Source organism: Ahaetulla prasina, chromosome 6 (genome assembly GCF_028640845.1).
Source record: "Ahaetulla prasina isolate Xishuangbanna chromosome 6, ASM2864084v1, whole genome shotgun sequence".
NCBI lineage: Eukaryota > Metazoa > Chordata > Lepidosauria > Squamata > Colubridae > Ahaetulla > Ahaetulla prasina.
Window position 1 is genome coordinate 76,806,425 of NC_080544.1, and position 24,660 is coordinate 76,831,084.

At 39.0% G+C, this 24,660-nt stretch overlaps 1 protein-coding gene across 1 annotated transcript in view; it reads left to right on the plus strand.

The window, feature by feature from the left end:
• The window catches only part of NYAP2 (neuronal tyrosine-phosphorylated phosphoinositide-3-kinase adaptor 2), a 269,362-nt gene that overhangs the window by 204,898 nt on the left and 39,804 nt on the right, over positions 1–24,660 (plus strand). The window contains exons 3-4 of the mRNA XM_058189134.1: positions 60–361; positions 22,217–23,314. Of these exons, the coding sequence (XP_058045117.1) occupies positions 60–361; positions 22,217–23,314 (1,400 nt within the window). The remainder of the gene's footprint in view (positions 1–59; positions 362–22,216; positions 23,315–24,660) is intronic.

The window sequence follows — 24,660 nt, forward strand, 5'->3', positions numbered from 1 at the left end:
CTAAAGTTCATTGATTGATTGGTAAAGTATCTATCTGTGTGCTTTTGCTTTCTTTACAGCTTAGGTGGTGAAGTGGGGAAAGCAAGCGAGGGAAGCTACATAGGCAAACATTTTCGTATGGGATTTATGACAATGCCTGCACCTCAGGACAGACTGCCCCACCCTTGTTCAAGTGGCTTTACCGTAAGATCCCAATCGCTTCATTCTGTTGGAGGCACTGATGATGATAGCAGTAGCTGCTCCCGGAAGCAACCACCACCAAAACCCAAACGAGACCCAAGTACCAAACTAAGCACATCCTCTGAAACTGTAAATGCTGGAACAACAAATAAGAGTGCAAAGCTACCGGACAGGACTGAAGGTAAATGCTGAACTCCTGTTTTTTATTCCTGGTGGGAAAAATGTGGCATATGATTCACTTACTGATGTATACTCATCATATCATAAAATGATATTTGCTATTTGATGATCCAGTAATATAGATGAGATCCAAACGCGATAAAAAAAGAAAACCTGTTTATGCGGCTAACATGTTCCCTCTTCTTTCTCCTGTGCCCACAACCTGCCACTTTGAAGGATGGGAAGGGCAATTCCTGAAACGTACAGCAGAAATTTAGAAATTATTGAGAAGTTTTTACAGATATGATTTGTTGTTGTTGTTGTTAATGCAACTGATACAATGCTAGTTTTAAAGGTAAATATAATACCAAGATACATTTGTTTTGCAGAGTTTCCTAAACAAAACTTATCCCTTTTAGCTGTAAGAGAGCTTATCATTTAAATTTCAACAGTGAAAAAGTAATAAGAACAAGCTATCAAAGGTGAATATGAACATACACTATCATGGAAAATATTGGATTTATTTGGGTGGTGGAAAAAGATTAAATAAGAATAATAGGTGGAAAGGAAAGGTGGATTCATGGAAAAGGAGAGAAGACTAAAGGAAAGAAAAGGTAGTATGGAATAAGAGGTCTGAGGAAAAAAAACATCCATCTTAGCAAATACAACTATGACCTTTGCTGCATTTCAATGACTGATACAAGTAGGTAACCATGTTATGATGTCATCATGTATGTGATGACATTTGCCCCCCTTTCTCACCTAAGGATGCCAGGTACTGACCATATGGGCAATTAAAAAGAATCCCAAACTCAAAGAAGGGGAAAGATTGGCTTCAACCAAATAGAAAACAAGCATTAATACTTCCTATTATATCACAGAACATACATTCTCTTCCCTGGTAATATGAGAATTATTTTAGAGCCAACATCAGGATATTACTACTGTCATTGTTAAGGTGATTTTCTCTGCAGAAAATCAACAAGGTAAGTAAAAAAGTTGTGGATAAAACTGACTGTCATGCTTAATTAATGCATAGTGTGTCCAAACTGAAATATTTCTTAGCCTCTAACTAGTGTTTGTTGGAGACCAAGGACATTGGATACTGCAAGATTATTTGTGAAAAAATAATCTAGCCAAAACAGTTGTTTGTGATGCTTCCTTCATTATATGATATCAACAAGGCAATGCAAACCCTTCAAAAAGAAATAATTGGGTCAGTAACAACTGTAAATGCTGGTTGGATTACTTTAGTGCACTCTACATAGGGCTGCCCTTGAAGAGCAACTAGAAATTACAACTGGCCTGGAATGTGTGGGCAGCATTCAATTTTTGGTGTCCCATGGTTTGCTCATGATACATCACTGCAGTGGGAGCTGCACTGACTTCCAGTTTCTTTCCAAGTGCAATTCAAGGTACAGATTATCACCTTTAAAACCCTAAATGGCACAGGACAAGGTTATTTGCAAGCATATTTTTCTTCTTGCACTAAGTCTGAAGGAGTAAGCAAACTCCAGGTCCTTTAAATATTGCCATCTTATGGCACCTACCTTCTTGGTAGCCCACTCCTATCCTTTGGAACATCCTTTCCCCTGAAATACAGAAGAGATACGCCTTTATCTTCTAGCCTTCCCAAAAGCATTAAAGATCTGGGTTTTCCCACAAGCATTGGTGACATTGGCACCGGAAATGTTCTTTGTGGATGATGGGGATGAATTGTGGTTAGACATCCTGAGAGCTTCTGTAGTTTTTTCCCACTGTTTTCAGTTCTTTTTCCTGTTGCTGGGGGTACCCAGGGTTATATTTCATAAGATGGGAAACTATATACATTGTTGAATAAATAAATATAAATAAATAAAGCAGTATTGTGGGTACAGTTTATAGAACAGATAGAACCTGTAATAGTTTCTAAACATTTATAACTATTCAATACCCCTATATTTCAATGACATAAAAGAAAAGAAAAGAAATACCCAATCCATAAATCCATGATGAACTGTAGATGCAGAAACTACAAAACCAGACAAAAATAAATTTAAGTATTATATTTCTATACAAAAGCAGGATATTAAAACACGAGAATCATGATAGAACAAGAATAAGGCAATTCAGTATTTATTTTTATTTTATTTATTTATTTTGTCACAACAATATATGTAAGTATCATATAAAAAGATTATATAGTATATAAACATATATATGAGTAAATATTAGGAGATATAAGCATATATATATATATATATATATATGTAGGTCTTTGGTTATTCGGGTTTTCTCCCGCGTAAAATTGGAAGTGTCTTGGCGACGTTTCGACGAAGTCTCATTCGTCATCTTCAGGCTTCAGCTTCGTGCTTCTGGAAGCAATGTGTGATTGCAGCTGTTTCTTCCTTTTTAACTGCTAGTGGGGGTTTGAACTGATTGGGTGGGAGCTTGGCTGTGCTCTGATTGGATGGGGGGTTTTTTGTGCTCTGATTGGCTGGGGGTGTGTCCTGTTTGGGTGGGGGCTTGGTTGTGCTCAGATTAGTCTGAGTTGCAGGGGGATTTGAGCTGGTGAGCTGCACTGCTGCTGTTTGGCTTCGTGTTCGTGGTCGTGCTACATCTTCATAGTGGGTGTCAGTCTGCTGCATGTATGGATTGGAGGGGTTTGAAATGGCTAATGTTGCAGCTGCGGTCTGGCTTCTGGTCCTTGGTCGTGCTTCCTGATCAGTGTGGGTTTGGGTCTGCTTTCTGGGTGGATGTGTGGTGGTGACATCCTGTGTGGACCTCGTGAGTGTGGGTCTGGTGTCATTCCTCGTGTTAGGGACTCGTTTGTCAATAAGGGCGGGTTTCCAAATGGCTGGTAGGCGGGAGGTATCATCTCGTTTGTTCATGCTGTGTGGGCGTTTTTCTATCTCAATGGCTTCTCTGATTATTCTGTTGTTAAAGTGTTCAGTTTTGGCGATAGTTCTGGTCTTTTTAAAGTCAATATCGTGTCCTGTGGCTTTAAAGTGTTGGACCAGGGAAGAAGTTGGTTCCTCTTTTTTGACTGAGTTCTTGTGTTCTTCAATGCGTGCACTTATTCTTCTGTTGGTTTGTCCAATGTATGTGGTGGGGCAGGCGGTGCATGGGATTTCATATACTCCTTGATTTTCTAACTCAATTTTGTCTTTGGGGTTTCTTAGGATGGTGGATATTTTTTGGTTTGTGCAGAATGCTGTCTTGATGTTATGTTTGTGGAGGATCTTGCTGATTCTGTCTGTGGTGCCTTTTATATATGGGAGGAGGGCTGTGCCGTTTTCTTGTTCTCTGTCTTGGATTTTAGTGGGGGGTTCTTTTTGGATTAGTTTGGTAATCTTATTTCTCTGGAATCCATTGGATGTTAGTACGTTTGTGAGAGTGTGTAGTTCGGTTTTTAGGTGTTGTTCGTCAGCTAAGCGTTTTGTTCTAGAGATGAGTGTCTTGGCTGCGGAGTTGATCTGTGCTGGGTGGTGGTGTGAGAGTGCGTGCAGATAGCGGTTTGTGTGTGTTTTCTTCTGGTAGATGGTGTGTCCTAGGGAGCCATTGGATTCCAGAGAAATAAGACATCGTCAGCAAAGAGAACACAATTACTTGAGATATGGTCACAAAGATCATTAATGTATAGTATAAAGAGTGTTGGTCCAAGGACGCTGCCTTGAGGAACGCCACTCTTGACAGGAACAGGATTTAATAGAGCTTTGCCAATTTTGACCACTTGTTGTCCTGAAATGCCATAGGATTTTAGTTTTAGGAGAAGTTTATCGTGTACTACTGAGTCAAAAGCTTTGCAGAAGTCTATGTAGATTGCATCTATTGTTTTGCCTTGATCAAGATTTGTAGTCCATATGTTTTTACAGTGGAGAAGTTGTAAGTTGCATGATAATTTTTTCCTGAAACCAAATTGTTTATTGGAGAGTAGGTTGTTAGTTTCTAAGTGTGAGGTAATGGATTGGTTGATGATTGATTCCATGACTTTGCAGGTGACGCAGCACAGAGAGATTGGTCTGTAATTTTTTACTAAGCTGGGGCCTCCTTTTTTGAAGATAGGGATGACTGTGGTTAGTGACCAAAGTTTGGGAAGGGAACTGGTAGTGAAAGCTTTATTATGCTAGATTATGCTGAGGGGTTCTGCTATATTAGTGGAAAGTTTTTTTAAGAAGTGTGCACATAGTCCATTGGGTCCAATAGATAGCGATGGTTTCAAGTTATGAAGAGCTTTTCCAACATTATCTTCTGTGAAATCTATATGAGTTAAGTCATCATATTCATTGCTGGTACATTTGTGGAATGTCAGGTTAGTATCAACATTAAGGCATAATAAAGTTGATATAGCAAAAGGAATCTATAAATTAAGTGTTTTTTGGGGGGTTGGCATAATAAATCAAATAAAATTATATCTTAGAGCTGAAAGTTTTTTTTCTAAGTTAACATTTCACAATTTAGAATATATTATTTTTTCATACATTTGTTCCACTATGTGTCATTTTTGTTATTCTAGAGACTTTCTGAAAAAATCATTTGGCTTGGCTTTGGCGAGTGGAAGTCTTTGCATTATTTAGAAAAGCATTATTTGCAGTGTTATACTTCATGCTGCACATTCCTGAGTTCTTTAAAATTCCTCATTTAACATAAACACTACATAGGAGAGTTGCATATTTGTGATTAAATGTTATCTGAATATGTTTAGCTTCTTTAATTATCAGCTTTTTCTATGCTTTAAGTTTCATATACATACTGATTGGTATTCAAGGAAGTTGTGGGTACTGTGTGAAGACTTGTCTGTGCAGTGTTAAAATACATGACATACAGTTAGCAACTTAAGAATAATATTTTGCTCAGAAACTAATTACTAATACTTGTAGTAAAGATATCCTAGTGATTCCTGATGAGGAAGTTGTATTTAAGAGTGTTGAAAAGCGGATCAAAATACACTTTCTGAATTTCTCACCTCTGTTCAATGTGTGATTATTGTTCAGTTTATGCAGGATGGTATATTTGTGTGTTCTGGCACATCATAATATTAAGATATCAATTTCTCATTTCTAAGTAAGAATATAGTTTGTTCAGTAGTTAGTGTTCTCTATAAAGATGTAAGCAAATGGGACTATTCATCCAATGCTAGCAGTAACTCTGACAAAATAGTTGTGTAATAAATCCCATATATACAGTATATATGAAAAAGAAAAACACTTTTATATAAAGTTAATCAAAAAACAAAATTCCAATCTGAAACATTTTCAGGTCTTGTATGTTCAAGTCAATTTCATTTCACTTCCGTTTAACTATAACTGAATTTCACATAGTACCATTAATAACATTACTTTTCAGATGTAATAATTCTTTTTTTAATAATAATAATAATAATAATAATAATATTTTAATTTGTATACCGCCCTTCTCCCGAAGGACTCAGGGCGGTGAACAGGCAGATAAAATATAAATACACACAATAATTTAAAACAACCCTTAAAAAACTAATTTAAATGCCCAAAATGTTAAAAAACATACTCCCCTATAAAATAACACAATTTTAAAAACCCATCCAATAAAAATAAAAATCAGGCTAGTCCAGCCATATGAAATAAATAAGTTTTAAGTTCATGCTAAAGGTCCTAAGGTCAGGTAATTGTCGAAGTCCGAGGGAAGTTCGTTCCACAGGGTCGGAGCTCCCACAGAAGGCCCTCCCCTGGGGCCGCCAGTCGACACTGTTTGGCTGACGGCACCCTGAGGAGTCCCTCTCTGTGGGAGCGTACCGGACGATGGGAGATAGAAGCCGGCAGTAGGCGGTCCCGTAGATAGCCCGGTCCTAAGCCATGGAGCGCTTTAAAGGTGGTCACCAATACCTTGAAGCGCACCCGAAAACAACAGGTAGCCAGTGCAGTCTGCGCAGGATAGGTGTTATGTGGGAGCTCGAGGCGCTCCTCAATAACCCAGCGCAGCGTTCTGAACTAGCTGAAGTCTCGGGTGCTCTTCAAGGGAGCCCCGTGTAGAGAGCATTGCAGTAGTCCAGGCGAGAGGTAACAAGGGCATGAGTGACTGTGCATAAGGCATCCCGGTCCAGGAAGGGCCGCAACTGGCGGATCAGGCGAACCTGATAAAATGCTCTCCTGGAGACGGTCGCCAAATGGTCTTCAAAGGACAACCGGCCATCCAGGAGCACGCCCAAGTTGCGTACCTTCTCCATCGGGGCCAATGATTCACCCCCGACAGACAGCCGCATCTGCAGCTGACTGTACCGAGGTGCCGGCATCCACAGCCACTCCGTCTTGGAGGGATTAAGTTTGAGCCTGTTCCTCCCCATCCAGACCCGTACGGCTTCCAGACACCGGGACAACACTTCAACAGCTTCACTGGGGTGAAGTTTGACTGGGTGTTATATAATGTTTTATTGCTTTTGCCCAATATTGTTCCCAGCATGCCAATAAGTATTATTTTTCTCGATGTATCAAAATTTAGTTCTGTTTATATTGCCCAAACTTTATAAAATAAATACATTTATAAACATTTATAACATTTAAAAATTTATACATTTATAAACTTTATAAAATTTACTTTATCCCATTAAATAATGTGGCTCAAATATTTGTGCAGTCTTTAAGCATATTGAGATTAATATGCTAACTGAAATCATAGGCATTTGCATTTTCTGATTTACAATTTTCCACAAAGCCCATATTTTGCCTTCTATCACATTTAAAAATATATAATAATAATTTGTAGCAATCCATGTGATTTGCATCCAATGTTGGAGAGATATATGCAGCTGTAAGGCCTCTGATGTAGGCACAACATCTGCTATATTTGTTTTTATTATACAATGAAGGAACTGATCTAAATATGTCTAAAAGAGTACTGTATCTGTGTATGAAATTAACTTTTCAAAACCTTTCTCATTGTAGCTGACATCAAAAAATGTCCAGAAGTATTCATAATTTATGTAATCCAGTGATTTTCTTCAATTCTGCTTTAGTAAACTACGATTGGGGATATTTTGAGTGTCTAGTTATTAGGCTTCAGCTTCTTGCATAAACTTTCTTTGTCTGGTCTATGTTCAATGCAAAAACTATTTCTGATATTATTGTGTGGTAACTGGGTGAGAGATGGACTAAGGGATTTCTTTGAAAACATCTTGCTTCTTATCCAAGAAGCTTCTCCAGTTCTAACTGAAAAAGCTTGGATGAGAAGCAAAATGTTTTCAAGGAAAAAACAAAACAAAGTCCAGTTGCCTTTTGAACAGCACCTTTGGGTCAAACTCCAATTCTTCAACATCATTTATTTAGGGTTGCCTCATGGTTACATAATTTAAACCCATCAGATGGCAACAGAGTGAAAACTCCTCTACCTCTTTACTGCCACCTAGTGGCCATCTGGTTAATATGTTGACTATTTAATAGGTCATTTTGGAGAAATTATGTGGAGGTACTCAAGAACTCCATAATGGAACATTATTTTCACCACACCAAAAAGTCTATTTTTTTTAATGTGACAACTACATCTGTCACAAATTCAGGTACCTTGCAACTAGGAAAGATGAACTCTTTGTTACCATCCAACAGACTCTGAGATCTTGTGGGAACAATTTAAAAAATTAATTGGATAGAGTGCCCAGACTTTGCAAGCACCAACCTGATATATGTCCTCTACAATGATTGGTAGTGGCTTTTTCCACTCTTTCCACTGTTCTTTTTCCACTCTTTCCACTGTTAGTGCTATTCAAATTTAATTCAGGGAAAATGATAAATAACTACCCTTATTAGGTCTTGAGGAATTCCTATATAGGCAGCCCCACAGCATGGTCCAGATGTGCATTATGGCTACACTGTGATTTCTGCTGGTTTCAAATTGGGAAAGAAAGCATGGCAAAGCAGCTGTGTGGATGAGCCCACAGGCAGGTATTACACAACTGAGTACAAGGAGCTCGTGTCACTGGCTTAACAAAAGAATTCACATGCTGCCCATTTTATTCAGTAACAGCTGAATGGGTCTGCTTTCTTTGTACAGATGAATATTGATAGGGTAATCTCCCTAAAAGAATCTCCATAGACATTGATAGGGTAAGGAGGAATGGCAGCCAAGCCAATGGTGGGCTTCAAATTTTTGACTGGGTGGGTGGGCGTGGCTGGGTGGTCATGGGACTGGGTGGATGTGCTCAACTCGACGTCGCTTTTTTGCCTAAGAGATAGCCTATCTCTTTTGCTTCCTCTGGACTAATAAGTTAAAAAGCTGCCTCTAGACATTCATTTTAATAAGATTTTTAGAAACTTGCAGTTGAAAGTTCTTCATGTCTCCTTACCCTGAAGACCCAATTTCATTTGGAATTTAATCCCAAATTGACTGTCCTTTTAAGATTTCTCTTGATACTTTTCCAAAATGCACCCCTAAGAAGCCACCTCTCTCTCTCTCTCTCTCTCTCTCTCACACACACACACACACACACACACACTCAATTTAAGCAAATTCCCTTGTTTGGAGATTTTAGAATCACAGGCTAGAAGGTACCTTGGAGATCTTATAATTCAACCTTCTGCTCAAGGCAGAAGACCTCATACATAAACAAGTTCGCACACATTCCAGGCAACCTTCTCCATCACATACTTCTTCCTCCCGCCGCCATAGGCGGGAGGACCAAGAAAAAGCGCCTGGTGTGGGCATGCAGCCCTCCACAACGGAGCCCTTCCCAGGGAGCAAAGCAAGAATTTACTGATCTGTCCGAAGGGCAAGCTCCAGAGTGGCAGTGGCGGTACTCCAGGCAGGCGGCCCTCAGAGGATCAATTTTCTCTCAGGCCTCCTACTCATCAAGATGTTGCTTGATCTTGTGGCCAATTCTTGTGGCCCTTGTTAATGCTGGGCATGCCTTGGGTCCTTGGGGAGATGCTCCATGTGCTCTCCAGGTTGGTAGCTATTTCTCTCCACTGCTGCTCGTGCTGTGAGGTGTGTTCCACATCACAGTGAAATTTAGCAGCTGTGAGCCACTGCTTTCCTCTAAGTCCCACCCAGAAAATGCTGCAGCAGAGAAAAGCAGCCAAGTTGAATGCTGTTTTTCTCTGCCGCAGGCCCACAGCAGTTTCTGGATGGGACTTACAGGACCCGAAGTGGCAGCTCACGGCTGCTAAATTCTGCTGTGCTGTACAAGACACCTCCCAGCAAGAGCAGCAGTGGAGAGAACCAGCTACTGACCTAGAGACCACGTGGAGCCACTCCACGTGCTCTCCAGGTCAGCGGTTGCTTCTATCCACTGCCGCTCTTGCTGGGAGGTGTCTTGTACAGCACAGCAGAATTTAGCAGCCATGAGCTGCCACTTTCCTCTAAGTCCCATCCAGAAAACGCTGTGGCAGAGAGAAGCAGTCAGGTTGAACCCCATCCTTCCACCTGCATGCCACCCACTCTCTGCTGCAGTGTTTTCTGGACAGGACTTACAGGACCCAAAGTGTTGGCTCACAGCTGCTAAATTTTGCTGTTCTGCACAAGAAGCTCTCCCAGCAAGAGCAGCAGCAAAGAAAAACAGCTGCAGACCCGGAGAGCACATGGAGTGTTTCCGCAAGTGACCAAGGCTCAACCAACACCAAGGACTGGAAGAATCAGCTGCAAGATCTAAGAGACGCCGGAGATTCAACCTGGCTGCAGTGCTTTCCAGATGGGACTTCTTACAGGTAAGAACCTTACCCAAACTGTTTTGGTCCTCCTGCTCCCATGCCGCCACCCCACCAGGCCCATGCTGCCCCTCCATGGCCCTTTGGCTGAGAGTGGCAGGTCATGGGCTGGATAAATTGTTTTGGCCTGGGGGGACATAGTTTGAGGCCAGAGGGGGGCATGTGGGCAGCATGCGAGTGGAGGTCCCAGGGAAGACCAGAGCCGGGGACTTTTTTGTCCCCTGGGCCCCAACCCAAGGTGATGGGTGAGTGGGTGGCATGCAGGTGGAAGGATGACAAGAGCCAGGCCCAAAAGGCAGCCGAGTCTCATTTTGTCCACCCCGAGCTGCTCTTCGGATGAGCACCTTACCTTCGTGAGCAGCCAGGGTGAGCAGAGTGGGTGAGGCATGGAGATCAGCTGGGCCACGTGGTCAGCATGATAGGACATGGCAAATACAGGCAAGCGTGAAGATCACCCTGGCTGTGTGGTCTGGGCAAGCGAGCCAGAGAGTATCTGGACATGGGCGTGACTTAGCCACCAGCCAAAGTGGGTGAAGTGAGATAGGGTGGAGCGGGGTGGGGTGGGCAGGGCCAGCTACTGGTGGGATTTGTCGGTTCGCTGAACTTCACAGAATCATAGCAACCAGTTCACTCGAACCAGTCCGAACCGGCAGGAGCCCAACTCTGAACCAAACCCTTAATTTGTAGCTGCTCTTTTTCTATCTCTCAATCTATTTTTAATCAGTCATTTAATCAGTTGTTAATACAGTAAATACTTTTCAACTTAAGCAGGGCACTATCAGTGGTATTTGTTTAGCTAGGATATTGTGTAATTGCAAGTGCAATTAATTAAAAATAATATTAGCATTAGCTAATGGCATTACACCAAGCAGATTTTTTAAAAATATTCTGAGTTTACTATTGCTTGCCCCACTGTTGGTAATTCTGGTAAGGCCATGTTCTCATCTGTACTCAAAAATATACCCTAGCATCATGTTTGCTCTGGCTTCATCTTGTCCTTGATCCATGACTGAAACAGGCTTAAGTCTTCTTAGCTGCACTGGCATTAAAGTTGTCTTTCCATCGAAAAGCTGTATCAAACATATGACATTTCTTGGTTTTGCTCCCATTATTTTGCAGAAAAGGTAGTTTAAGGGTGATGACTAGATGGAGAGGCAATAGAGATTGAATAGGGCTCAAGAATTTAATACCGTAGTTTTTTTTCTGATTTAAGGATGGGTGGATAACTCTGTAATTTATTGATGGGGAAAGCCCTAAAGAATGTGGATTGTCTCCATAAATCTTAATATTTTTTTTAATGTTCAATTTATCTACATGGATTGGTTATAGCGTACGTCTCTCTTACCACACTATTATTTTTCTCTTCATGGGTTTCAGGATTTATTTATACTGCCATAAATAGATTGGTTACAGCAGCATGCATGTACAAAATAAACAATACAATTATTTTCTAATTCTATTACCCCCACCAGTGAAACAGAGTTAGCAAAATAAATTTCAAATCTACTTTGGAATGTATAGAGACCCTATTGGGATGAATCTGGACAGGAAGATGGAGGAACTAGAGAGCATATTCTGTTGTGCAAGTAAAACTCTATTCTCACAGCTTTGGATATTGCCCTCAATGACTTTATAAATTATATTTACAAACCCAGAATTAATAAAAAAGATGAAATTCTCTTTTCAAAGTCAGAGTTACTGAAATAAATTGAAGGACCATGACTGAACTGTATTATATTTATTTATTTAACCAGTAAAGGCTCTTAGCAACTTGCCAAATTCTGTGCTGAGGAGGAAAAAAAATATGGGAAATTCATTTTGGACACGAAGTTCATTTGTAAGGTTTCTCTGTATCAAGGCATTTTATGTGCATCTGTCTACAGTGTCTGGGTCATTGGGGCCCTTCAACAGACTTTTGAGGAAGAAATGACTGCCATGTTTTCCAGTGGTAAAACATGCAATTACATAGTGTGATCTGAAAATTCTCTGATATAGCTTATAAGCGTAATCACCCCTCCTCCCTCTCCTACCCATTGATAAATTGAAATTCAGGAGAAGTTTAATGCAAGGCTTAGAGAACTAATGGAATATAACATGATAAATTATGACTGTGAAATTTGATGCCCTTCAGATGTTTTAGACCACACATCTAATAATTCCTAGCCAAAGGGACAATGAACAGGGATCATGTAGTTGGAGACATCATACTGACAACAACAAAGGTATATGTTGTCAATGCCATTTTCCCACACTTGTAACACATGGCTATTAAAGCTGGACTACTGGACATATTGAATGAAATAAAAATGAAGTTTTTGAATTGTGGTGCTGGAGAAAATTGAGCTTCCTTTGGACTATAAAGAGAAGAAATAATTTAACAGTAGACAAAGAAAAAATAGAGAAATTACTGGAAGTAATGAACCTAAAACTTGAATACATACAATTCCAGGTAAGAATCATTGAAAAAGACACTGTTAATTGGAAGAATCAAAAGCAATCAAAAAAGAAACTGACAGAACAAAAGCTAATAAATATTATCACTGGTCTAGATCTCTCAGTTTAGCAGGAAAGCAACTGCGTCTACCCCTTTGTGTCTCTATGAGACAAAATAGCAAAGCTTACCTGACTTTCAATTCTGGATGTTATCATGAGACACCTTATAATTTTTTTTTCTGCCTCACCATAACCCACATGTTGAGGATCATATGATTAGCAATTTACCTTCATAGAATTCGAAGGTCAGCTGGAGTTCATATTCTACATATATGAGTCTCTCTCTCTCTCTCACTCACTCACACACACACACACCCCACACACAGGCAGAATTATTGTTTTTAACCATTTTAGAAATTCTTTTCTCTTTCCAGGAGTACGAACATGACAGTTCTTCCTTCCTATCTATTTACTAATACTTTAAGGATACATTACTTATCTTAAAATGAATACCACTCAGGACAATGTAAAAAAAAAAGAGAGAGAGAAGGAATTCCAATATAGCTTTAAATAGTAAAATAAATCTAAACAACTCTAAATAAACAACTCTAAACATTTAATTAAGAGAAGGCTGAAGCAAGTTTCATATAACCTAAATATATCAGAGGGAGGATATATTTCATATCAAAACATAAGATTGGAACAGCCAGCCTCAGAATCTTTGGTGAAGGACTGAAAGAAGCCCTATTGGGAGCTTCTTTTCAGGTGTCATGTCTCCCCACCCTCAGAATCTGAATCTGCAGAGGAAGATGAGTTGGAACAAGAACTGACAGAGATGGAGATGCCTGTTCCATTGGCCTTGGAGGAAACTGGGGAAGGGCAGAGTCAGTCCAGGCAAGGCTTTTCTGAATTAATAAGGCCTGCAGACAGGGGGGAGCTCAGGAGAAGAGCCAAAGACTACCCCCTTCTGATCCGAGAGCAAGGAGGGAAGAGAGATGGCAAGATCAATACAGATTAGCTGGCTACGAGGGAGGAGAGTGCCTTGCCATTTTCACAAGGCACACCTGGGGACTGAGATATAAGGAGGTCTGGGTGAGAGGGGCATTTGTCAGGAACAAGCGTTGAATTTGTGGACCCTTGTGTGCACTTGCCAAAGCTTGGAGATTGCTATACTCTGTATTGTGGGGCTTGCCAGTTTACTTGCTTCACTGAACTTCTTGCTCTGGCTACTGTTTAGCTAACCTAGCTTATTGGACTGCTGGCCCTGGTTAATGTTTGGGCTGTTCTGTCCCCCCCACCTCAGTCCGGGAGACACGTGAACTGACTCAATTAGCCAGCAATGTAGTCCACGGCAGCTATCAGCTCTGGCAGCAAACCAGCAATCGTCTGCCAAGGTTTCCTTTATCTTCCCAGATGCTGGCATCACCAAAGCTCATTACTGGAGCAACCAGGAAGTCAGGAACAAACAGCAATTCAGGCCAAATGCTCAGTCCAATACTTCAGCTCAAGTTTTCTCCAGTCAGTTCATTTGTCCATCACGAAGTAGTAGAGCAGCCCCTCCTGCTTTTATACCCTGTGGGGTGTGGCTCCGTGACTCAGCACTCTCTAGGCCTGCCCCACACCCTTTTTTGTTATTCCCACCTCTCTTGTCTATGAAACCTGGGATCTAACCAGGACTGATTGTCCACAGCTGGGTCTGGAAGCATTGCCTGGATGGGGGGAGATACAGGAGACAGAGGCCCCATCACCTCTTCCACCTGGCCTGCCTCTGGCTCCTGGACCTGAGCCAGAGGCCAGCTCTGCGGAGGGGAGCCCTGATGGCCCTTCCCCCTCACTCTCTGAGTCACTTTCTGGCAAGGGGCCAGGCCCGTGGGGTGGGGGGCTGGAGCCACAAGACTGGCTTACTGGACTGTTTGAAGCCAGAGACTTCTAAAGGTACGTGTGAGAGCTTTGCTCCAGGACTTGTAGTGAACATTTGGGGGCACAGTTGGAGCAATAAAGGAGAGTTAGACCTGTTCTCTGATTGTGTTGCTTTCATGCCATGCCCCAGGTCATCACATCAGGCATGGGTACAATGTTTGTTTGTTTGTTTGTTTATTTATTTATTTATTTATTTATTTATTTATTTTATTTGTCACAACATTATATATAAGCATAAGCATGAAATAACTATATGATATATAAACATATAACCATAAGTATGTAATAACAATAAGAAATTGTATACAATCAAAGGGAACATTAGGACAGGAACGGTAGGCACGTTGGTGCTCTTATGCACGCCCCTTACAGACCTCTTAGGAATAGGGTGAGGTCAATAGTAGATAGTTTTTGGTTAAACCTTTGGAGATTTGGGGAAGAGACCACAGAGTCAGGTAGTGCATTCCAGGCATTAACAACTCTGTTTCTGAAGTCATATTTTCTGCAATCAAGATTGGAATGGTTCACATTAAGCTTAAATTGTGTGCTCGTGTATTGTTGTGATTGAAGCTGAAGTAGTCTTCAACAGGAAGGACGTTGTAACAGATAATTCTATGAGTTAAACTCAGGTCATGTCGAAGGTGGCGGAGTTATAAATTTTCTAAATCCAGGATTTCAAGACTGGTGGCATAATGTATTTTGTTGTAATCAGAGGAGTGGAGAACTCTTCTTGTAAAATATTTCTGGACACGGTCAATTGTATTAATGTCCAAAATGAGGTATGAGTTCCAGACAGGCGAGCTGTATTCAAGAACTGGTCTAGCAAATGTTTTATATGCTCTGGTTAGTAGTGTAGTGTTTCTGGAGAAGAAGCTACGCAAGATTAAGTTTACAACTCTTAAAGCCTTTTTTGCTATGTAGTTGCAGTGGGCTTTGGTACTTAGATCATTTGATATGAAAACTCCAAGGTCTTTAAAGGGGTGGGGGTCATCTATAAGGTAGTGTCCATCGAGCTTGTATTTAGTGTTCAGATTCTTTTTTTCCAATGTGTAAGACAGAACATTTGTTGGTTGAGATTTGGAGTTGCCAAGTTTTTGACCATTCCGACACAAAGTCAAGGTCTTTTTGAAGGGTAGCTGTACTGTTGGTAGTATTAAATAGTTTAACATTGTCAGCAAAGAGAACACAATTGCTTGTAATATGGTCACAGAGATCATTAATGTATAATATGAAGAGTGTTGGTCCAAGAACGCTGCCTTGGGGAACGCCGCTATTGACAGGAACAGGATTTGATAGGACACTGCCTATTTTGACCACTTGTTGTCTGTTTGACAGGAACGCTGTGGAGGGGTTTGGAGATGCCGTAGGATTTTAGTTTTAGGAGAAGTTTGTCATGTACCACAGAGTCAAAAGCTTTACAGAAGTCTATGTAAATTGCATCTATTGCTTTGCCCTGATCCACATCTGGGCGTCAAAACTCTGGAATCGCTGTTAGATGGCAGTAGAAGGTCAGGAAAACACTTTGTCTTTCATGGTTATTACCAGTATTTTGTTGGGCTTTTAAGGAAAACAAAGAATGAAGGTTTTTGGGTTGAGTAGGTGTTTAATTGTCCCTTGTACTGTGTGCTGTTCTCCTTCCTGAGTTGAACTGCACAGCAGATTACCTCTGTAGTAGTTCCAAAACCTGGTAAATAGATGAGGCAGAATAGAAAATGGCAAACCTGTTATTTTTCTTTTAATTGTCCTTTCCCCTTATACACTACAATCATGAAAAGAAATAGCAGAATGTAATTTCATATTTCCAGTCACTCAATAAGGAGGGGGAAAAGGGACCCTGATTATTGATAACAGATAAGTATAGCATCTACCTTAAACTACAGAAGCCACATTTTTGTTTGAAAACTCTGCTATTCCTTTGAATTCCAAAAATATCTTCTTTGAATAATTTACTTACAGCTAATTCAGCTGGAGCACCCAAAGCTCTTTTCAATCCTCAACCCCTGGATGCTGAAAGAGAGTTTGTATGTTTGCTAGGATAAAAAAAAAATGTTGCACTTATTTTTCTGGTTCTTTGGTTGCCCTGTTTAATCACATAGTAGCAGTTCTGAGTTCAAGAAAATTGTATTCCCAAGAGAAACTTCCAAACATCTGGGCTCAGTAGTTTCTTTTCTAATTCTTATCCAAACGTCCTTCAACTCAGTCTGCTAACTCTCTCGCCAGCAGAAGTATTTTCCCCACTCTCGAAATCCCAAATCATGTCTTGTTATGAAGAAACTTAACTGACTTTCTTGGTCTCAATATCAAAGTCTGAATAGTCTATTATCTAAAAATAATCATAGAGATATGCAATTCACAACCAGATTAAATACATAATAAGAACAAAAGCTATTGAACTAATTAGAAATGAGTGCCCCACTTAGATTTATTTTGGGGAGGGATGGAATATAGCCTACCCTTGTTGTGCACAGCCAGGACATTTTAAAAAGCCAGGACATTTTAAACTTCATAAACACTCAATTCAACAACCTTGTTGTCTTGTAAAAGTCCATTTCTTCTCTTCATTTCTGAGTCAATTTCTCTTGCATCTTTCTGATAGCATCAACCCAAATCTAAGTGTGCATTGGTTATTCCACTGATGATCCACTCCTCCACTCCATGGATCACATACTGTTGTGCTCCTCACTTTCTTGGCTTAAGTTAGGCATTAGCAGACATGCCAGCAGGGCATAATGCCAAGAAAAGCCTCGTACAGTCTCCCTTTACCTCTTGTTCATGAGTCACCTTCCTGGCACTCCAAGAGGAATTCTTTTTCTCTCATTATTTTTTTGTAATTTTAAATTAGTTAGGGTTAGAATGGTTGGGCCTCCTGTCAGATTTGTCTGAGGGTGTCATGGTTGTAATCTTGACTTGGAATTAGCTCTTGTTCTTCCCTTTTCATTCCATTTTTAAATAAACATTATATTGTATTTGCTATTCTGTTTGGTCTTATTGTATACCTCTTAGAGCAGGGGTGTCAAACTCATGTTGTCACGGCAGCATCACGTGATGTATCAGACTTTTTTCCCCTTCCCTAACCCGGACGTGGCCAGCACATCCGGCCCATAGGCTGGGAGTTTGAGAACCCCATCTAGAGTTTAGAGATGGGTGGTTCCAAAATTTTAAAAGTTACATTAATTAAATTAAATTGTCTGACTCCTTTTTTCTCCTATCTCACCTTAAAACTTTGACTTCTTTTTATCCCTCAGGTGATGTTCATATTTGCTTAATGATTACCATTAAAAAGGCTGTAAAATCAGGTGTGATCACATGGTGACTGCTTAGTGACTGGCATGACTTACGACCATAATTCTGGGCTTGATTGTGGTCATACATTGAGGATATTGGTAGTTTCATTACAGCCAATTTATTTCTGTGCTTCTTATAGCACACCTCTATATGCCTATACCAGTTTCATTCATCTCAGCTGTGCTACTGCAACTTAATAATAATAATAATAATAATATTTTAATTTGTATACCGCCCTTCTCCCGAAGGACTCAGGAAATATAACAAAAAGAATAACTTGTGAAATATAACACCCTTTACCTTTACATAAAATTTTCTGAATTAATTTGGACCCAAATTATATATTACCTTTCAAATATAGGCATGTGGGGGCTCATATTCCCCATGTCCCAAGCCTTTCTATACATATTGAACAACGTACATAGTAAAACCGTTTTTTAAAAAAGAAAGATGTGGAAAATTCTATCTAGATTAAAGATGTGGAGGACAAAGTTTGAATGCTATCATTTTTTAAACTAGAATCCCAGTTCCAGTCTGGATGGGATTGTATTTCATAATCTGAAACAATTTTTTCAGGACTATCTGAAAAACTATCTGTCTATTTTTTGGGTTCTTATAAAGCTCCTGCTTGGGTCACTTGATGTTTTGTCAGTCTATTTTTCAATTGCCTCCAATTTTTCCAAGCATCAGGAGTTTTGTATTTTATTGCAAAGCTTTAGTTTCATTATTTGGGTTTCCAGACAGCCGTCTGGCTGTACTTTATTTAATATTGAATTATACAAAATGTACAATTAAAAAATGGTATTGCAAGAAAATAATATGAACTCAGTATTGTTTTTGTATAGTTGGGAGAAAGGAGCATTTATTTCAGATATATGGTCTATACATGAATGTAGAAAATACTGTATTAAGATAATACAAATCATGTAAAATTGGTGTTTTGCAAACATATTTGTGCAGGGGTGACTATTGAGTTATTTATGTTTATTCTTCACTCAACAGATTCTTGCTCTAATTTGGCAGGAATCATCTTGGATAGGTTTCTGCATCTAAAAGAAAACTATGGAGAATGTGACTTATCATTAAACATGGCTATTGACTAGGGTGGGTTATTCGTGGGAGTTTATGTGCTAGCACGCAAAGAATATTGCCCTTAACTGAAATGTCAAAGTATTAACACAACATTGTATGTTTTTCTGAGTCAAAGAGATTGCTAACTCTCTGTTCCATTGCCAATAGGACACTAAATATCCTACAAAGAGACACATATAGTGTGTCTCACATACACACTTGAACCATTTAGGCTAAAAGTTTTCAGAAATCTGCAGAATAGCAATAGCACTTAGACTTACCATATATACTCCTTCATAGTGCTTTATAGCCCTCTCTAAGTGGTTTACAGAGTCAGCCTATTGCCCCCAATAATCTGAATCCTTATTTTACCCACCTTGGAAGGATGGAAGGCTGAGTCAACTTGAGCCTGGTAAGATTCGATCTGCCAAACTGCTGGCAGCTGGTGATCAGCAGAAGTAGCCTGCAGTAATGCACTGTAACCACTGTGCCACCGCAGCTCTTGATTGCTTACTTATGTCATTAACATTTCATAATTTTTACCATGATTGTTGTGTGCAGAATTGCTGTAGTCCTTTGTTTATTTGTTTCATTTATATACTGCTGTAAGCTACACAGTTTAAACATGCAACAATGTATGAAGAGCATATCATGATTCATCATATCATGATGAAAATCAAATATTAAAGCAAGAATAATAAATAATGCAGAAATAGTAAATAGAGAGCAGCAACTTTAATTCTCCATTGCCTTTCAGGACAGTCCCAATTCATCTGTTTCCAGAATACTGCCCATAAGATTGCTATTGGGTTGGGGTGCAACTGAGAAACATTACCTGAAGGATTCTTCATTCTTCAAAAAAATGGAGAACTGAAGATTTTGATAGGGTGACTATTCTTGGGGCAAAGGATCATAGTACCTCCAGTTTGGTTTGGGTTTGAGATGTAAAGATCTGTATCACCAACACACTGATAATATTGTTGTGTCCTATTTCAACTTAGAAGTGCAGAGATGCACCGATTTTTTTTTTTTACAGATGTACAGACCCTGTGACTATCTTATTCGGATACACCAACTAATTTAGGAGCATTTTTTTAACATCCCATGTTTACCAGCCTTAGTCCTCAAATCAGATCCTTCCTCCAGGAACATCTCTGTTAGAATCAACTCATGGAATACTGAATTTTGGAACCAAAGGGCCATATGTATTTTTTCAGGAAGAATTATTCCAAGATAAGCCAAACAATTTTTGATATCTCAACTAACATCATCCCCAAGAGGAAAAGGTAGGGGTCCTTGAGAAAATAGGAATCAGAAGGCAAGTTCATCCCAGAAGATTATGTACTTTCTTCCTCTCTCTTTTTAAGATAGCTGTCTTTTTAAAGCTCCTTTTTGTGGCAATGCCCCAATTTCCCTTCTCATTAACTTGTGACCACATTATTCTAAATAAGAGATATTCCCTTGTCCTTCTTTTTGCTTTCCCTCTGTTCTTCCTAATGTTACTATTCCTATGGAGCTTAAATAACAGCAAAAGAATATCACAGATCTTTTAAAATAAATTATAAAATATTTATACCCCAGTTTCCCTAGAAGAAAAGGGGGGCATTTTTCTTTTCTTTTTTCTTTTGTTTAATTAAAGGTCTTCATATATTCATTCACAAAAGGAAAATGAGTCTTGTAACGTGATATGAAGGCAGAATGTTTATTTTATTCAGTGATCTTTTATATTAAGCATGGGGGTACAATCAACTAACCTTTATGCTTCTGATTGTATTGCATTTTCTGTGTGTGGCATAAAATGACATTGTACACCAGGTGAGAAAATGCCAGGTGCTACCACAGTGCATTTCAAACCATTCTATCTTCAACGTGCTATAAAGCATTTAACATAATGCTTAAATGGCTGGCTGAGGGGAGCTAAAGAAAGGAAGGACCTTTTCAAAGAATGGAGAAGTACAGATTTGGATAAACCTGAAGGTCATTTCATACAACCTTTCTTAGAAGGAGGCATGTGACATCTAAAGAAAGCTTACTTATTAAGCCATGCTGTTTATTGCATAGTATAGAAAACTCCATGAACTGGAAATGTGTTTCACACAGCAATCAAGTTTCTTTCTTTCTTTCTTTCTTTCTTTCTTTCTTTCTTTCTTTCTTTCTTTCTTTCTTTCTTTCTCTCTCTCTCTCTCTCTCTCTCTCTTTCTTTCTTTCTTTCTTTCTGTAGTCATCCATCATATATCAAATTCTGCATCAAGATTGCTCTAATTTTCATTTCATGAAATCTAAACATGTGGGAGTTGAATGCATACTAATTGCCCATTTACCTGATTAGTTTGGGCATAAAATAAGTCTTGGTTGAGTCCAATAGTTGAACATCACCATACTTTACTCACATAACAATGTCATCTGTCTTTTCCATATATTTTGCATAGGAGAAAAGGTGATGTCTACATGTCTATGAAGATTCTCAGTTATCCAGGTCATGGTTGTTTCAAAGGTGCTTTTCAAAAGGCAACTGGGCTTCTTATCCAAGAAGCTTCATCCGTTTTAACTCTCATCAAACAGTACTGATGAAGCTGAAGCTTCTTGGATGAGAAGTGAAACATCTTCTTCCTCAGGGAAAAAAACATAGTCCAGTAACCTCATGGTACCAAAAAACCAACGTCTGCTACAAAAACTTGATTCTGAATTAACCTTTCTATTTACTTTCAAATTTATGCTGCTTTTGCACAAATTCATCACATGAGTCTAATGTAAAAACAATGGCATGCCCTATCAATCCCAAGTTCTGCCATAAAGCTGACCATGATTGAACAATCCCTTTGGTTGACTGTCTGTGGATATACTAAAATGTATTTATATACTAATTTAGCCCATCAGCATAGATTATGAGTGGAAAAGATTTGGAAATATTTGAAAAATAACATGTACAATTAGGTCATTCCACAGATAAAATTGCATTCACTTCCATAAAAATAGGCTATTTAGGCACATGTTCATGATGTTCCCTGTGCCTTATTGAGAAAAAAATTGAATAATTCAAATAACAAGACAACAACATCATTTTTGTAAGGTTTTTGTGTTCTCCAATTCGTAACATGAACCGTACATCATTATGGGAGGAGGAGAGGATTGGAGGTGAGTAAGGTGCCACTAGGGAAAAAATTGGCACGAGCCAGACTTGATCTTAAGTGCATGTACTCTTTCCATTGCTTGTTCAGTGTAGAACAGAATTCTGGATTAGGTGTATGGATGATATCATATGAGTAGCCTTATGTTCATAAAGTATAAACAGACAATATCATTTTTCACTAAACATTGCCACATCTAAGCAATCAGTGAACTTTGTGAGTTATCTCCACCATGTTTCATTAAATATATATTTCAGCACACAAGATAGTTCTGGAGAATTTACATAAAAGATCCATCATCAAAACAGAATAGGCATTTTGCAACAAGTATTTTGAAAATACACAATGTTTTTATTAATTTTCTGATTAATGTGTATTGTCTTTGCCTTATAGTATCCACCAAGCCAAGGCCTCACAGTGATGAATACACAAAGAAGGTTCCTCCTCCAAAACCAAAGCGGAATCCAAACACTCAACTAAGTGCATCTTTTGATGAAACTTATATCAAAAAGCATGGCTCCATAAAGTCTGTGCTAAGTAGAGATGCTTCTTTGACCCAAGTCAGCAGTCCTGCTCCAGATACAGAGGAAGAAGAGCCAGTTTATATTGAAATGGTTGGAAATATATTAAGAGACTTCAAAAAAGATGAGGAAGATCAAAATGAGGCAGTATATGAAGAAATGAAATATCCCATCTTTGAGGATGGAGGCCAAGATTCAAAGTGTCCATGTGAGTTTGACCATCACAGCTGTTCCTCTCAGTGTGCTACTCCTACAGTGCCTGACCTTGATTTCACCAAGTCCTCAGTGCCATCCACTCCCAAAGGTGTGATTTGTGATATCCCACCACCATTTCCAAATTTGCTTTCTCATAGACCACCACTCTTGGTATTCCCACCTGCACCAGTGCAATGTTCCCCAAATTCTGATGAATCTCCTTTAACACCATTGGAAGTCACAAAGCTTCCCGTATTAGAAAATGTGTGTTATATTAAACAGCAAACTGGAGCTTCTCCATCCTCACTGCCACCTCATACTCCAAGTCATCAAAAACTAGAGAAAGACCAGACAGCTTCCCATGGAACTACTACTCCAGGGCACTCCTCCTCACCTCCTCATCCTTCTACCCTATACAGAACACAGTCTCCCCATGGCTATTCCAAAAGCCACTCGGCCTCTCCCTCTCCTGTGAGTATGGGTCGGTCACTTACTCCTTTAAGTCTCAAAAGACCTCCTCCTTATGATTCTGTACATTCAGGAAGTCTCTCAAGAAGTTCTCCATCAGTGCCTCATTCTACTGCCAGAAACATATTGCAAGAAGGAGGGAAAATGGTAAATGCCTGTGTCAATACCTACGGGTCATCATCACAGAGTACTTCACGTTCTAGAACACCAACTAGTCCTCTGGAGGAATTAACCAGCCTTTTTACCTCAGGACGAAGCTTACTGAGGAAATCTTCCAGTGGAAGAAAATCTAAAGAGCCTGCAGAAAGTAAGTGTTACTTATTATTCTTTTCAAATAATTATTTTTTTATGAAACATCCAATAGTGAAACTTATATCTTACATACATAGTGACATCCCTTTCTAACATGAACTGAATTTCTAATAGTCCAAAAGACAAGTTTCATAGATTTAAAATATTCATGATATACTATATAAATATTTTTGCAAACTAAGTTTAAGAGTATTAGGCAAAAATGTTGTTTAAAATCCACAATGTAATGGTTATGTATTCTCTTTTCATCTTTAAACACACACACACACACACACACACACACACATAATATAATTGTGTTATAAATTAACATAAATTCAGCAATTTATTCACCCTTAATGCAGGTATTCACCTACTAAAGTTCAGTGGCAATGAAATAATTTGGCTTATGTTAAAATGAAAAAGTATCAGATTCATTTATTTGATATATTATCAAATGGTGAATATTTGAAAAAAAAATCATTTCAAGAATTTTCTCTAAATTCATAAACATGATTTCTGAACATTGATATAATATATTATTTACAAACAGTAGGTCAGTTTCAACAAAATACACAAGCTATGGTACAAATTATGGCCACCATCAATGGGAATCCCATAAATACATGTCCACACATAAAATCCAAGTACAAGAAGGATCTGGAAAAGAATAAGAAACAAATAAAATATTTGGAAGACATTAAAAAATGTTTCTAAATCAAGTTTGTTTTTTTTTAAAAAGACACAGATATACAATACTGACAGGGATTTTGAAAGCAAAGGGTGGGGGAAATTATCTATGCAAGTGATCTTGATCAGAACCTGGCTCCTGTGGATTTATACTGTCACTCAAAGCAAATCAGAGAAAGCAGCAGGACCCTACACATTTAATCAGTCATGAAGCTTAACTTATAAGTAGAGGGTTGGGTTGTTGTTTTTTTGTTTTTTTTAAGGATTGCCAGATCTGTTTTGAAATATTAAGCAGCTACTGAGTTACCATTATTCGACTGTCATTGTTCCTTGTTTTCTTCTTGCAGTTTTTAGAATGCTTAACTATAATTTTAATGAAACCATGAAAAGAAACCATCGCATCTTAAGATGCTTTTTAGCAAGTAAATAAGTAAATAAATTTAAGGACTGGCATCCTTAAGTGGTTTGGGGCTTAATTGCTTCTTTAGGTTTGAAAGTCTTTGTCCTCAAAATCAGATTAGATTGGGGTGGGGGGCAGAGTTAATTTGAAAGAAAGCAGGAATACACAAAGAACACAGCAAATATAAAAAGCACCTCAGTCTTTCGTATTATATTGTTTCTGATTATCTTCTCCATGTCAGAGAGAGTTCTGATATGGATTGTTGGGAAAAT